General features: G+C 51.2%; 1 protein-coding gene across 1 annotated transcript; it reads left to right on the forward strand.

Moving 5' to 3' along the window:
• Positions 1-7,554: 7,554 nt before the first annotated feature.
• On the forward strand, positions 7,555-15,031 carry LOC133041676 (keratin, type II cytoskeletal 74). Its single transcript, XM_061122628.1, has 9 exons — positions 7,555-8,028; positions 8,635-8,849; positions 9,287-9,347; positions 9,837-9,932; positions 10,419-10,583; positions 12,016-12,141; positions 13,609-13,829; positions 14,300-14,334; positions 14,814-15,031. Exons 1-9 carry the CDS (start codon positions 7,555-7,557, stop codon positions 15,029-15,031), a joined length of 1,611 nt encoding a protein of 536 aa, XP_060978611.1.
• Positions 15,032-16,487: the final 1,456 nt, after the last annotated feature.

Genomic DNA, 16,487 nt, shown 5'->3' on the forward strand with positions numbered 1-16,487 from the left:
AGTGCTCAGTCGCTTAGTCATGTCTATCTTTTTGTGACCCCATGGACTTGTAGCCCACCAGGCTTCTCCATCCATGGGATTTTTCAGGCAAGAATACTGGAGAGGGTCGCCATTTCCTCCTCTAGACGATTGTCCTGACCCAGGGATCAAAGCTGTGTTTCCTGCATCTCCTGCATTGCAAGGCAGATTCTTTACCACTGAGCCATCAGGAAGGCCCCTCCTCATGTGTAAAGTGAAAAAATAAAGAGTATTTACTTAGTTGGATTGGTATGAAGATGAAATGAATTAAAATGTACTCAGCAAGCCCTCAGCCAATGATCCCTCCATGTCTACACCCCAGGCATGACTGTCAGAGTAGCTTCCAGCTTGATTCCAATCCCAGGCTGACAGCTCTTCCCTCACTCTCCTTTGCTCTCCCAGCCCACATTCGTTTCCAGAAGGTTCTCTCCCATGGCTGCTGGTCCCTCTCAGCCCTCTCCTTAGCTCTCTATTATGATGTGCAGGTGTTCCCTTCCCCTTAAGAGGGAGCCAGTGTGCCCAGCCTTCCATGTTCCCTGACCCATGCTGCCAACCGCTCATGTCCTGGTCCCACCATTACGTCCAGACGTAATATCCCACTTGCTTCAATGTTGGGGGGCGGGGCATGACCCTGGGGAGAGGGGGCTTGGTGTCGAGGCCTCCTTCTCCACAAGGGCAAGTGGACACAACTCTCTGATGGGACTCAGCTGTGGTCTCAGCTCTGGATGGAGGAGCTCACAGGCTGACTGCAGCCTCAGCCCAGCCTGCCTGAGCCTCTAAGTCCCCGGCAGGCTTGTGTCCTGGCGGGTGGAGCTTAGGGCCCTCCTCCCAGCAGTGAGGGGGTTCCCTGTAGCCAGCAGGTAACTCATCCCTTCCACCCAGGCTGATCTTCACTGCGAGGCTAGGGGGTCTCTCCAGCCATAAATGCTTTAGGAGTCAGAGTAGGCGGAGAGAGAGAATCAAGAATGAGGAGTCTGTCATGGATCCATGGGGGGCTCAGGCCATGCCCCTGCCTCCATCCTCCCCCACCCCCTCATCTTCCTCCCTGTTTAGGCTTTGGCTCCTCCCCTCAGGACCATTTCCTCTCTCCCCACCACCCAGGGAGCTAGACAAGCTTCCTTTTCTGAAAACACTCACTTCTTATTTCTTATACTTCCTTCTGGACATCCTACTTTCCGATTTTTTCCCCTTTTGGTTCCCGCTTTGCCTGTGGTCATCCAGGCCCTTTGGTGCTCCTGCCCTGCTGGGTGTTCCTCCCCTTCTCCCACCCCTCTCCTAACTCCTGCCCCCAGGCTCAGGGGGGATACAGGGATATGTATATGGATATCCCCCCACACCTGAGGCAGGTACCCCCAGCCCACCACTCCAGCTTCCCCCTACTGGATGGGGGGAAGAGTGGGCTGCTCTGTCCTGTGTGGACCAGGTTGTGGGAGCCTCGGATGGGAAATAGAGGGCTTGTCATTAGGACGACTAGCTTAATTACAGCCTGCCTCACAGCCCGCTTGTTTGCTTTGGAAATGGGCAAAGGAAGAGGCAGATCAAGCATCAGACTTCACAGCCATGATAAAGAGATTAAGGCCTGGCCCCCAGCCTGCCTGTTCTCTTTTAAAAAAAAAAAAAAAAACAAGTCACACCATAAAGGGGATTGGGGGTTAGAAAAGTACCTTACAAATTTCTTCCAGAAGTGGCTGGGAGTTGTGGGGCAGGGCGGGGCGGGTGGGGGGGAGGTCTGAGGTAAGGAGATGGATGAAATAATAGAGGTATGGGGGCCGGTGGTATTTTGAAAAGAGCAAATGAAAGGCAGCCTGTCCTTCCCAGAGCAAGACGGCGCTTGTCTCTACATACCTCAGGGCTTTCGCGCTGAGGAAAGCTCTGGTGATGACTGGGCAGGGGCTGGGGCGGAGCTGTAAAGAGTCCAAAGAGCTTTTCTTTCTAAAAAGAGGAGAGAAAGAGAACTGAAGCATGCTTGAGGTCCACCTCAGGACCAGAAGTCTCTCCAGCCATAAAAGCCTTAGGAGCCAGAGCAGAAGGAGAAAGAGAATCAAGACTGGGGAGCTTAGTGAGGCATATCCAGGAAGTGCTGAATGCAAAGGACCTCAGGCTGGGAACAGTGAAAACAAGTCTGCAGTTCCCTAAGTCAGAGGGAAGCAGAGCTGGGCAGGGATCCCAGCGGACAGCGGCCAGAGTGGGCAGAGGTGGGAGGTGGGGGACCATCACTTTCTTTTGAGAGCTCAAAGAGGAAAGATCCAGGGAACTTGAAGTCAGAGTGGAGGCCTGGAGAAGTAGGTTCCAGCTTGAGGGTGGTGGGGGGAGGCCAGGAGACCTTGATGACCCTTCCCCTAGGAGCAGGAAGAATGCCGGCCAAAGGCTCCAACTCACCTCTATAACACAAGCCTATCCCCAAGATTCGGGCATGTACCCATGAATGTCCTGAGGGCTGCGAGGGTTATGTCCAACAATGGGGTCTGGTGAGGGGGCAAGTGGGGGGCCTGAAATCCAGCTGTGCACCCTGGCAAAGGGCTGCATCTGCCCAGAGGAAGGGGAGCCTTTTTTGAACTGGCACAAAAGCATCTTAAAGGCACTGCAGCCGCTTGGCTAAACTGCTCCGACATTTGTCTCCTGAGCTGGACCTCAGAGAAAAGGAAGGAGACGCTGGTGCTGAGAAGAAGACATGGGGAAAATCTCAGACTCAGAGATGGGGTGTGTGGAGAGATGGGTAGAAAGTTCTATGAGACCACCTGTGATAAGGAAGCTGCTGCCAGATTTCAGGTCACTGAACAGCCTCTGCTAAGTTTTAATAAACAGAAGCTTACTGCACAACGTCCTTTATGCTAATGTGGCACCAAGCAGCAGAAATTTTGACCCCTTTGACTGCCTGTCTGGGTTTTCACTCAATACAGTGCCTTATAACAGGACTTGAATACATGACAGTGGAATTGAATTTATATTGGTGCCATCCAGCTATCTGTTTTCTTAATAATCTGGGAAATTCATGTTAACAGGTGTGTGTTGGGGGCAGGAGGCAAGGGAACAGTGGGGATGGCGAGAGGCCAGTGAATTGCTTGACTATGTAAGTTTCAGACTTGGAGAGATATTCCAACTTCAGGGACCCCCCTAAACTACTGGAGAATTTGATACTCTTTACTCTGTGGTGTGGTGGGTGATGGTCAGGCAATCAACTGTCCAGATTTTCCAGAACAGTCCAAGTTGTAACATAGAAAGTCCCATGTCCCACTTAGAAAACCCCTCAGTCCTGGGCAAACTGGAAGAGCTGGTCACCCTACAAAATGGTCTTTAGCTGCTTCAGTCGTCTGGCCTGGGGTGCTGGCCCTCATCTTTTGTGCCCAGAGTTTCCCCTTTCCCATCTTACAAACACGGGACTTTTGGCTTCAGTCTCTGGACATCCTCTTGCACCCACTGTACCCCAGCCAGGTGCCCAGATCCCCAGACTGCAGCAGTGAGCTTGACCCAAGCTTCAGTCCCATCTGCTGTTGGACTTGATACACTAAGACCCAGGGAATTTCATGTCAGGAAGGTGAAGGGTGTTGGGAGGGGGTATGGGGAGAGAAGGAGAAAAGCAGGTGAACTCTCTTGCTTGTTCTAGTTAACTTTGGATGAGGACGGAAAAACAGCCTCCTTTCAAACTGGTTCAGACAAGCTGAGAGTATTTGGTTTCTGCCCTGAGCTCATTTTCGAAAGGAAAGCAGAGAACTCAGCTTCCTGTCCTTTCCATTCCGAGGTGCTGTGGTTTGCCCCCAAGTCTTATTACCCATCAAGCTTCCTTCAAGAATCCGTCAAGCTTCTTCTTCTCCCAATTAATTACCTTCTACGAATGCTGGCTTCCTTGACTATGTATAGGAATAGTCAAATGGACAATGGATTAGAGAAAAAAGGCCTTTGACCTCCATTCTCAAACCAATTTGACATGACCTCAGTTATGTCCATTTGGGATTATTTGTGGCACTGCTTTCTACTCTCCTCCACTGTGGAATGCTCTGCAGACCTCTCCCCTCCAGGAGCAGCTTCAACCAAGACGGCGGGAGATTACGGGGCACATGGGCTCAGCTCCTTCCAGTCTCCCTGGGGTACCTGTCTCCCCCGCAGAGTTCCCCTCGTGCAACCCAGAGCCTGTTCTTTAATCTAAAGCACACACTCTGTGAGGTTTCTTCCCTTGAGGACCCTCACATGATTCCACACTATCCTCAAGGAGAAAGGAAATACCTTGGCCTGTTTTGTCATTTTTCTCCTAGCAACTTCTGCTTCCCAAGTCAAACTTTCCCCTGCAGTCCACCTGGGCTACTCACTGCCTCTTGGATGCTTGTGCATCTATTCACCTTCCCATTCCCAACCCCCAACTCAGGAAGACCAATATATTTTATTTTGATTTATTTTTAAAAGCAGAATTTCAGTAACAGCTTATCTGAATTACTCATTTAAACACAAGGAATTAAACTATAGCAATAACAACAGCAAAACAACTTTCATGTGCTTATATTCTGTCTCCTCCTGTTCAATTTCAGTTTCTTAGAAGGAAGGAGAAGGTCTTACCTGTTTCTCTTTCGATGTCTAGCTTAGCTTAGAGCAATTCACTGAGTAGCGCTCAATTTTCTACTTATTGAATGAACCAATCTCTTCAAGCCTTGGGACACTCATTAGTCCCATGAACTCAAAGATTGGGGTGTGGACTATGATGAGTAATTAGAGGATAGCCCGCATGGTGAAGATTGGAACTGTCAGAGATCCTACTGTGTAGCAAAGGCAATTCTCTGCAATTAAATTTCCTGGGAGGAGCCCCTGTGCTTGGCCACGATCGCCCCACTGTCGTCAGGAAATTCCCCTCTGCCTCCTCCTCTTCCGTGTTGCAACCACCACTGCCACGGGCATCACCATCATCACCATCACTAGACTCTTAGTGCTCAGCCCCCAGCATGGGCCAGGCCCATGCCAGCACTCATTGATTGCTTGTGGAATGAATACAGAGAGTGCAGGGACCCCTAGCGCTACCCCTGGCTCTCCCCAGCCTGTCACTTCTGAGCATGGATGGGCCCAGTTCATTCTGTAGCATTTTCCTGAGCACCTGAAACTCTGCTTTTGATCTATTCTAAATCTTCTCCAGCTTTGAAGACCTAGTCTCGTGCCTTTCCTGTAAATTATCTTTTGTTGAGGTCCAGCTCCCCTGACAGATTAGGGCTCACACTCCACCAGGCAGTGGAGGTGCGCACTTGGCCCAGGAAGAGTCAGATCCCCAGAGTCATGCTAATTTCCCAGTTGGAGCCTCTCAGTGAAGGCCCAGCTACTGGACATTGTAGAATAAAATAGCCCCCATGAAAGTGAGTCTTTTCCTCCCTCCGCCCACCCCTATTTTGGCTGACTTTCTCTCTCAACCTCAGACTGATGTCTGATCTAGAGCAAGCACCTTACATAAGCACCCATTTCAGGGACAACCTCCCCTTCCTCTCATGTCATCTGCTCATCTCAACAACATATAGAAACATGAGTAGGAGGAACTCAGAGCCGTAGCTGCTACACATGCCTCGTGCATCAGAAAGTCTTGCATCTGTGGCTCTAACTCTCATCTCATCACATAACAGGATGGTGATGGTTAGGAATGTGGACTTTGAAACCAGACACACTGGAATTCCAGATCCAGCTCTGACTTGCTAGCTGAGTGAATTTGGGCAAGTTTCTTAGGGTCCATAATCCTCAGTCTTCAACTGTAGGGCGAATTCAGTAACATGAGGATTAAATTAAGAATTCTTGTAGTGTTCACACAATGTCTGGCACATGTGATGTGACCAATCAACAGTGATTCTTTCTGTTACCACAACAGATACTGCTGCTGCCACCATCGCTACCATTATTGTGATTAATATCTCAACCCCCCGCTGCCTGGGAGCTCCTAGTCCACCACCCTGCCACAAGTAATTGAAGCCCAGCCTTCCAGAGGTCCTTAACTCCCCAGCACACCTCCGATCCTTTGTTCCCAACTTTTCTTATTCCAGAGCTTTAACCCAAGGTTAAAGCATAGATTCCTCTCACTGGTTTGCAGGCTTCTCAGGGGCTGGGACCAGATGATAGCCACCTCTGGTCAAGGGGTTTACACTATTTGTTGACATTCATTCAATAGCACTTACAATCTGGTTTGGAAAACCACAAGAAACCACTTCAATTATGACTTAGCACACATGCCCTAGGGCTAGGCCCTGCCAAGAAGGATGGGAGACAGGGACCTTGGAGAAACTTCCACCGCTGCCTCTGGGGCTGTGCAGAGAACTTCGTGAGAGGAAACCCTCAGAGGAAGCCGTTCAGGGCTATGCACATCCGGCTGTCCCGCTCATGCACTCCCCCTTCCCAGCTGTGGAGCAGCTGTCTACTATCACTGGCTTCAAATGAGTCAAGGCTCCCGAATTTCATTACTGAAAAAGTGGTCAGAGTCAGAGATAGGAGATGCCTGCTTTTACAGTAATTTTTAAACATTTATCTGCACCAGGGCTCCCTGAGCTACAAAAAGCTGGTCTCACCTGACCCAAAATTGAATGGCTTCCTAAAGTGATCAAGAAAGGAGCAGAACAGTTACCTTGACTCCAGGAGCGAGACCCATGGGCTCCAGCGCCTTGGTCACTGGACTTGGAACATGTTCCCAGGGAGTGCTAGGGGTGACATTCTCCCCAGGGGAGTCAATGGCCCACCTCCAAGCCTGCTTCATGGCTCATCTCCTAGGATGCAGCAGATAACCTTGTCCAGGAGAAAAAATTCAACTGCAGAAACTACCAGCTGCCTGAAAAGATTCTGTCTGTTGAGAAAGCAACTTCGAGGTAATCACCACCCAGTCCTTGCCCAGTACAGAAATGTCCAGACAGTCCCCTACTGGGTGGCATGCAGACTCGACATGGTCATTTCCACTACCTTCCTGGGGTCCGTTCCATTACTAGACAGCTGTGGTCCTTACAGTGACCCAGAGAATGAGCCCTGGAACTTCTTTCTTGGACTTAGATCTTTGAAGACATGCATCACATCCTTTCTGAATTTCGTCTTCTCTGGTGCAAACACCCCAGCTCCTCAACAGGACCAGCAAAGAGAGAGGTAGGTTCTCTAGGGTGGAAACCTGGGGTTTTCTGATGAGCTTTCTCTGGACAAAGCCAGGCATTTCCCCTGCTCCTTACTGACAGATAAGCAAGAAAGAGGCAGCCCTGGAAAAAATTAAGCTAGGAGATCTATGAAGGGGATAACTCTCCAGGTCCCTAATTAGGAGCACAGATAAACGCCTGATTAGACCACTCCAGTCTGCAAGGGCAGCGTATTCTGCTCACTATCAGAAGCACTTTGTCGCTGCAAAGGGCTTGGAGATGTCTGTTCCACAAACTGCCCATGGCCTCAGGGCATTCGGCAGGAAGAAAGGAGACAGGAGCAACACCCTTTTCCGGTGTTCAGGGATGGACAGGATAAAAAGGAGCAGTGCTCTGGGTGCCCCATCAAAAGTTCTCTCTCCATTGGTGACTGCTTTATTCCAGCTCTGCCACCTCCATCTCTGCCACCATGAGCCAGCAACTGAATATCAAGTCTGGTGGTGACAAGGGGGGCTTCAGTGGGCACTCGGCGGTGGTGCTGAGGAAGGGTGGGGGCAGTGCAGCTTCTTACCGTGCACCCAGCAAAGGAGCTGGTGCTGCATTTGGAAGCCGAAGCCTTTACAGTCTCTGTAGAGGAGATCTCTGTATTCCCCTCAAGGTGGCTGGCAGCAGTGTTCGGACTGGAGGTTACAACTTCAGGCTTGGCTCTGGGTATGGAGGGGGCCGGGCCAGCGGCTTTGCCAGCAGTATGTTTGGCAGTATGGTCCTGGGGCCTGTGTGCCCATCCATGTGCCCACCTGGGGGCATCCACCAGGTCACCGTCAACAAGAGTCTCCTGGCTCCCCTCAATGTGGAGCTGGACCCGGAGATCCAGAAGGTGTGCACCCAGGAGCGGGAGCAGATCATGGCACTGAACAACAAGTTTGCCTCCTTTATTGACAAGGTGGGTCTCCCAGGTGGATGAGACAGTCCAGTGAGATGTGAGTGATCCCTTTCTGCCTGGTGGTGCACAGGGCATTGTGGATGGAAAGGCTGCTGCTGGACCTCATGAAGGGCTCCGTGATCATAGCATGATCTGTGAGCTAGGTAGCAGGAAGGAATGAATGAATGTGTTGCTTTCTTTTACAGAGAAGGGTGGAAATTTTGGTAAAGGGTAGCCCTACCTTGAGGAAGAATTGATGGGAATCTGGAGGTCAGCTGAATGCACCTCCAGTCCTTTAAGGCAGATGGAGGGCTGATAGAATCAGCACTATGCAGAGGGAAGGGCTCATGGTACAGAAGAAACACTTAGCTGAGACAGAAGAAGAGCATCTCCTGGGGCTGGTCAGGCAACAGAAGCCGGCTGTGGAATCTCCTTCTTCAATGAGTTTTCAGTGACTAGTTTTGCCTGAAAGGCTACAGATTGAACCCTTGTAAAGGGTCTTGTTTGCATGGAATTCCATGAGTGGGGAGTCAGGACTGGAGCTAAATGTCTTTAAAAATATCTGTATAACCTGGTAGGGTCAATGGTGTTTTTCCACGGGACTTGGTAGCACCCATCTGATTCCAGGTGAGGTTCCTAGAGCAGCAGAACCAGGTCCTGGGGACCAAGTGGGAACTGCTGCAGCAATTGGACCTGAACAACTGTAGGAAAAACCTGGAGCCCATCCTCGAGGGCTACATCGGCAACCTGCGGAAGCAGTTGGAGATGCTGTCCGGGGACCGGGTGAGGCTGGACTCGGAGCTGAAGGGCATGCGGGACCTGGTGGAGGACTACAAGAAGAGGTGAGTGGGACCAGCCAAGGTCGTGGGTCATGTCTGCAGAGGCTCCTCGGATCATCCAATCTCTGTGCCACTTTTTAGGAGGGGAGGGAGCAAGCACCAGGGTCAAGGGCTCACACCCCTCCTCTGACTGTGAAGGAAGGACCACCCCTATTTGATGAGAACTTCCTACCTGGTTGATGGGAAGGAGTTTCTTTGCTCATTGACCCCCCAATGGGTTCAGTGACTGGTTTCGGGCACCTGAATGTTTTCCTAGGGTCCAGAGAATGGAAGGTTAATGAGGCAATTCAGGGACACAGGACTGCCAGCCCCAGCCCCTGCAGTGCTCCAGCAGATCCTGTGGAGACTTTGTATCCCCAGCACTTGCCTGGTCAGTGTGATGAGGGGGTCACCTGGCCAAGGGGACTGAGACCTCTGCTATCTTCTCTCTTTGCCCACAGGTATGAGGTGGAGATTAATCAGCGCACAGCAGCTGAGAACGATTTTGTGGTGCTCAAGAAGGTAAGAGAGAGAAGAGCCTGTGGACTCCGATTCTCTTGAATCCCCATCCTAACCAACCCTGCTTGGGACTCCAGCCCTGGCTTTCTGGAGAGGGGCTGGTACCTGAGTGGGGATGGAGTCATATTCTGGCCTCTAGCAAGGTAGAGCGGACACAAGTCTAGGGTATGGGCGGAGACAGATAGGAGAGAATCATGGTCTGGGAACTGGAACCCCCTGGCTCAGCTCAGCCTTCCTGTCTGACTTGAGGAAACTCACTCTACTTCTCTGGGCTTCATTTTCTCCAGGGGCAACAGAAAAAGAGCAGCCCCCACTTTTTTATTTATCCCCAAAGATGCATAGGAGAGAAAGGCAATATTGAGGGTTTTTATTCACCAACCTGCTTCCTTTGGTGGGCAAAAGATAGGAAGTTAATTGACTTTGAGGGCAAGGACAAGGCACCTGGTGGGATGTGGGTGATATTGACCAACGGCTCTGGGTGCCTCTCGGCAGGATGCAGATGCAGCCTACATGGTCAAAGTGGAGCTCCAGGCCAAAGTGGACTCTCTGGACAAAGATATCAAGTTCCTTAAGTGTCTGTATGATGTGGTGAGGACACCCCTCTCCCTCCCCTACCCCACCTCTTTCCAGCAGAGAGATTCCCTGACTCTTCCAGGGAGATGCGAATAAGAAGAATTTAGGATAAACAGAATTAAGGGTGTTTTGATGGGAAGGTGCAAAACCCTGCCCTGGGAGGCCATGGAAGTGTAGGATCCTGGTCCCTAGAAACCATATTCACAGGAAAAAATCCCATTGGGGCTGTGATAATGACCTTGGCAGCAGGCAGGTAAAAATCACCCCGTGAGGTCCTACTGAAGCACAGATTCCTGATACTGTGAATTGCAAGAAATGCCTCCCATGGCCTGCTACCCACATGGGGTGTACCCTGCTGTGTGAGTCTTTTGCTCAGCTCCAGCAGGCATTTCTTCTCTCCACTTTGGCCCATTCTGCCAGGCGCCACAGGCCCAGAAGTCTGATGGGCAGAGGAGGGAGGTGGGGGAAGGACCCTGACTTTGTCCTCACCTGTTAACTCAGGAGGCGGCCCAGATCCAGACTCACACCAGCGAGACCTCTGTCATCCTGTCCATGGACAACAACCGTGACCCGGACTTGGACGGCATCATTGCCGAGGTTCGAGCCCAGTACGAGGACATCGCCCTGAAGAGCAAGGCTGAGGCTGAGGCGCTGTACCAGAGCGAGGTGAGGTCCGACTGGGTCTCCCTCCTCCACCAGCCTTCCTTTCCTGGGAAGGGACACCTCCACCAGTGGATATGAGACATCTCTTAGGAGATGTGTTAAATGAAAGAAGTGTTATAGTCAATGCCATAGTGACATTCTACTCAAAAAGAATTCTTGGCAAAAATTGTTATCAAAGATAAGCCATGAAACTGGGTAGGCATTTCCAAAAGAGAGGGACAGGCCATCCTCTGATGGGGGAACAAAGCGAGGTGCTCTTGCTATAAAAGAGGGATTAGGTCATGTCACCATGGGAAAGAAGGAGAGTAACAAATATGGAGGAGAGTAGCTATGGGTGACCTGTAGTGGGATAGGGAGTGAAGAAGAGGACACCATGAACTTCCCTCTGATCAGTGTGGAAGGACTTCCAAGAAGAGGTGGGATTCTAGGAGCATTCTGGGAGATGGCAGTTATGCTTTGAAGCAAAACCTTTCTAGGCTCTCACTGAGAAGACCCTTTACCTGGGTGCCCTATGGGGCTTCATACCTCCCAGGTTTCTTGGCCATTAAATCCCACCAGCAGCAAGGACGACAGGTTCCTTGTTCCCTGTCCAGGGCTGTGTCATCCTCTCTTTTCCGAAGGACTGGCCAAGGGTGAGGGGAGGATCTGAGCTACAAGTCCTCAGCCAACAATCCCACCACCTCCAGGGTACATGCATGTAGTCCTTAGCCCTGGCCCTTCACCCATCATTAAGAAAGGATTGTAGGAGAATTTAAGTTTCAAGGGACCAGGGACCTCACCTGTACTGCTCACCTCTGAATCCCCAGTACCTAGAACAGAACCTGGCCTTTAAAATATTCCTCTATAAAGAGGTGCTAAATCAATGGAGAGGTTCAGAACTCTTCTATTTTGGAAAGTGAAAGTGTTAGTCACTCAGTCATGTCTGACTCTTTTGATACCCCATGGACTGTAGCCCTCCAGACTCCTCTGTCTATGGAATTTTCCAGGCAAGAATACGAGATTCGGTAGTCATTTCCTTCTCCAGGGGATCTTCCTCGCCCAGGGATCAAAGCCGATCTCCTGAGTTGCAGGTGGATTCTTTACCAACTGAGCCACCAGGGAAGGCTTATTTACTTTGGAAGTGCTTAATACATGCAAACTTCATTTTCCCTTTATCCACCCCCAGAAAAGATTAGTCAGGGAGATGAGAAAGGAGAAGAGGCCCAGCAAATAGATTTCTGCTTAGAGAAACAGGTGGACTTTTTGGTCAGAATCAGCTCCAAACAGCTGGAAGGATAACCCAGGTCCTGGCTCCATCACCTCCTGCTGCAGAGCTATCTTCCCTGGCTCACTCCAGTGTGGAAGGGTTTGCTCAGGACACTTTCTCTGCCTTGGGTGGTGGGGGATATGGGGGGTAGTCCTGTCTCATCACCAACTTCCTGTCTCTGGAAACCAGATCCAGGAGCTGCAGCTGGCGGCCGGCCGGCACGGGGACGACCTCAAACACACCAAGAACGAGATGTCGGAACTGAACCGGCTCATCCAGAGGATCCGCTGTGAGATTGCAAATGTGAAGAAGCAGGTGGGCAGCAAGCCCACAGAGAGCACAGAGGCTGGGCTTCACCCTCTGTGATGGAGAGACTGGAGCCCATCCTTGAGTGAAAAGCGGATGTCCCCTGCCTGACTTGGGACTCTCTGGACCATCAATGGTCCCTCTTCCTTGGCATACCTTGGGACCCGTACACTCTGAGCTGGCACCCTGCTCAGAACTGGAGGGGCCTTGCACTTATTTCACCCAGCTCTCACAGTTCAGATAAGGAAACTGGGCTGGAGAGAGGAAGGGACTCTCCCAGGGTGTCCAGCTGGTTATTAGGATTAGAATTCAGGTTTCCTCTTTCTTTTTTCCATCTTTCTCAGGTCTTTCCTGTGTGCAATAAATCCATCCCATGTGCCCTTCAGGTACGCCCCTCTAAGGGCAGGTCCCACACCTCTTCTTCCCACTGGACACTCAGCACATGTAGGGTTTGGGGGTACTCTCCTTGGGACCCTCAGTGGCCAAGTTAAGGTCCTCCTCTCATTGCTCTCACTGGGTGACCAGTGAGGATGATAGCAGATGAAGATGTTCTGGGTTGTCTGCCCTGTACCCATTGCCTTTCCAGCTGGGGAACCCTGTCTTGTCTGAAAGCAGAAAAACACCATATCTTTGGGGAGATGATTTAAGGGGGCAGGGAATCCTCCCCCAGTTGACCCTGGCAGGTCAACTCTGCCCAGTGATAGAATTGCCAAACCTGGCAGAGCTGAGCGGGCTCTCCTTCCCGCACCCCACAGCCTTCCACGCCAGGTGATGTGGGGAACACGGGGCCTGCTTCCCAACTCGACACGTGGCTGATTCACGAACTCTATGAGGACCGTTTCTCCGCCTGGCGGTATTTGTCATCACAGCGTCACTGGATGTTTTTCAGGGCCCAAATGCTCTGTCTAAGGTCATGGATATAACCTCAGGCCCTTAACCTCTTGTTGTATGGGAAGGTTCCCCTAATCCATTCAGGCCAAACTTGGGGAGCATTTAGATAGACCCTCCCTGCAGAGTGCTAGAATAGTCCAGAGATGTACACTGTTGGCTGCTAACGGGTAGGAAGGGTCTCTGCTGGGAGACATCCTGCAGGCAGGAGTCTGATCAAAGAGGTGCCTTGGCACCCTGTCGGATTCTTGGAGGCTCCGGGTTGGGGTCTCAGTGTGATTCTCCAGGACAAGGTGGACTTGAAAGCGACAGCCACTGGTTTCAACCTCAGGCACTAGACAACTTGCAAACATCCAAGTCTCTTCTTGCGGTCCTGAAATGCAACTGCTCTGACAGCTTTTCACGGGCCTTTAAATATCCATCTACAAAAGAAAATAGAGGCGACTCAGATACTGTGTTGGGTCTGCAGCAATTACTTGCTCCCACCTTGGACCTCGTCTGTAAAGTGAGGGGGTTTGGGACCGAACTGTTAAGATCTAAACATTGTTCTGGGTTCTGATGGTCTTCCCATCGTCCTTTGCTTTCCAGTGTACCAATCTGGAGACGGCCATCGCTGATGTCGAGCAGCGGGGAGACAGTGCCCTGAAGGATGCCCGGGCCAAGCTGAATGAGTTGGAAGCTGCCATGCACCAGGCCAAGGAGGAGTTGGCTCGGATGCTGCGTGAATACCAGGAGCTCATGAGCCTGAAGCTGGCCTTGGACATGGAGATCGCCACCTACCGCAAGCTGCTGGAGGGCGAGGAGTGCCGGTGAGCAGGGCAAGGGAGATGCCACAGTGGGCGGGGTGGTGAGGGGAACTGTGGGTGGCTCCCTGCTGGGCCAAGGGACCATTTGGGAGGTAAGAGAGGAAAGACAGCAGTGCTCGTGACATGAGCACAGAAGGGGGCTGTTTGTTGTTTGAGCTCAGCTTCCTGCTAGAGGAGGTCAGAGGGGAAACATGAAGCACAGGTGGCTGGGTGGCGGCGTGAGAAGAGCCAGTGGGGTCAGACAGACCTGGCTGTCATCACTCGCTTTGCCATATGTCAGCTATGTGGTCCTGGTGTCTGTAAATTTTATTATTTGCTCATCTGTAAATGAGGATTGTAACCTCCATACAATGAGGTTGTTTTAAGGATGAATTCAAATGATAGGCATATAAAGGCAGGAACCCATCTAAAGGCTCAGTCGAATCTAGACACTTCTCTGAGGTTTTAGCCTTCTCTAACTTTCTGTCTTGCAGGATGTCTGGGGAGAATCCCTCCTCTGTGAGCATTTGTGAGCATCCCCGAGAGACGGGGCGAGTTGGGGATTCTGACTGGATGGGAAAGCTGAGGATCACAAGATAATGTGATACCATGTCCAATCATCATCTCCCCTCATCTGCAGGCTCTTAGTACTGTCTCAGGAAGGTTCTCTGGCTTCAAAGGAAGCCTATTTGCCTTCTGTCCCAGGGAATCAGTGACTGAGGTCATGCCAACCTCATTTCCTTCCTGTGTCTCTCTTCTGGGCATTGTCATCTCAAGAAGGGGTTGAGAATACGGACCTGTGAGACAAAAAGTCCTAGACTCTCTAGGAGGGCAGGGACCATTCTGTCCTGGGTTGTCCTCACCTCACACAGAGCTTGCAGTGCAACTGGGTCTTGACCCATCCTTGTGCTGTTTTTTGACTGCAGAGGGTCGCTGTGGGATGAAGGGGGTGGCTCGCTGAGTGATGCTGTCATCCTTCTTCCCCTGTTCTGGGCCCTTCCGCCACAGCCGTCGTCAGCAGCAGTGCAAGCAGCTTCAGCTCCCACCCTGGCTCCTCGGCCAGCACTGACCTTGGGGTCAGCACCATGGCCAGCACAGCGACCAGCAGCTCCAGCAGCACCAGAAGCGGGCAGACCAGGGCTAAAGGGGCACGAGTGGGAGACCCCAAGGACTCCCAAGACAAGAGCGCCCCAGTCAGCGACCGGGCAAGGAAAGCTGCCCGGTAAGGCCCGTCAGCTTTAAGGGTTCTCTCAGCTCCTGGGAAAAGAGATGCTCTTGCCGCTGCCACCTCACCTGGAGATGTCTGCCACCCCCTTCCTCTCCCCAGAGTCCTAGGACCACCCGTGGTACATGTGGCCGCCCACATGCACTGTGGCCTGTCTCACTGTCAAGTTCTGATTGGCCTCATCCTCTCCTGTTTTCAGGTCCCATCTGGACTTTGTGACTTCGTTTTTCCCTGCCACCCTCAGCTGCTAGGAGGCTTATGGGCACAAGCTATAATTACCTTCTTGGCCCTGGAACATCCCTAGGAACATCCCTAGAGAGAGAGGAGAGGAGGGAGGAAAGAGAGAGGAAGAGGGCGAGGAAGGGCAGGATAGTTTTCTCTATGTTTCAGTGGAGTCAGCAGTTGTCCGAAGGCTTACTTTGTAACACGGAGGTGGTAGCAACTCTTATATGTTAAGCACCAACTACATCTATTGCCTTTAATTCTCATCCAATTATGCAAAGTAGATGCAATAAGCATCCTTGGGACAGAAGAGACCCCTCCCCACCAATCCCCTGAGCGACTGTGGAACTTGCCCCCTTCACTTCCTGGGTGCTAGGGTCAGGAGTTGAGCCTGGTTGATTCCAGGGCCCATGTGCTTTTACATGCCACTGTCTCTTTAATGAAAGGAATGTCAAATTCACTATTATTTTGATGAGGGCAGCAGACTTAAGTTGCCTTTCTGTCAGTGGGTATGTGTTTATCTTTGGGCCTCTCTCTGGGGCTGTGTCCTGCAGTAGCTTCTGATTCTCAATTCCTGCTGCCAGGAGCTGTGTTCAGTGAGGGAAGCTTGCTTTGTCTCTGGTGGTACCACCCAGCCCAGAAGTCCTGGCTCTTGTTGTAAATATTCCTAAGGACGGAGACACCCGGTTCCTCCTGGCCTTGACTGAGGATTCTGAATTTCTGCCATATGTTCAATAAACTGTTCTTGAGTAAAGTCCGAGGTGCATGACTGTCAATGTTTCAGTGTCTCCAAAACTGCCCATCTCTGATGATGATACACTCCATCTCACTCATGGGCACAAGCCTTTCAGGAACCTGGAGGCTGCTCTGGAGGTGAACTCAGACCAATGGGAGAAACAGATACACACACAAAGTCACGCACTCATACAAATCAGGGAAGGGCAGCCCAGTGCAGCAATGCTGAGAAGTGATCAGAACAGGGAAGCTAAGCAAGGAAGGCTTCCTGGAGGAGGAGGAGAGTTTAATCAGATAACTAGAAAAGTGAGAGCATAGGTTCTTAAAAAGAATTTAAATCACAGCATCACAGTAAGTTTTGGCTTAGGTTTTGTGTACTTGTTTTGGTGGTTGGTGGGTGGTGTGGGTGGGAGGTGAGCAGATTTGGCAGTAGATTCTTAGATATGGCATCAAAAGCCCAGGCAACCAAAGAGAACATACAGAAATTGGACTTCATCAAA

Source organism: Dama dama, chromosome 3 (genome assembly GCF_033118175.1).
Source record: "Dama dama isolate Ldn47 chromosome 3, ASM3311817v1, whole genome shotgun sequence".
Taxonomy (NCBI): domain Eukaryota; kingdom Metazoa; phylum Chordata; class Mammalia; order Artiodactyla; family Cervidae; genus Dama; species Dama dama.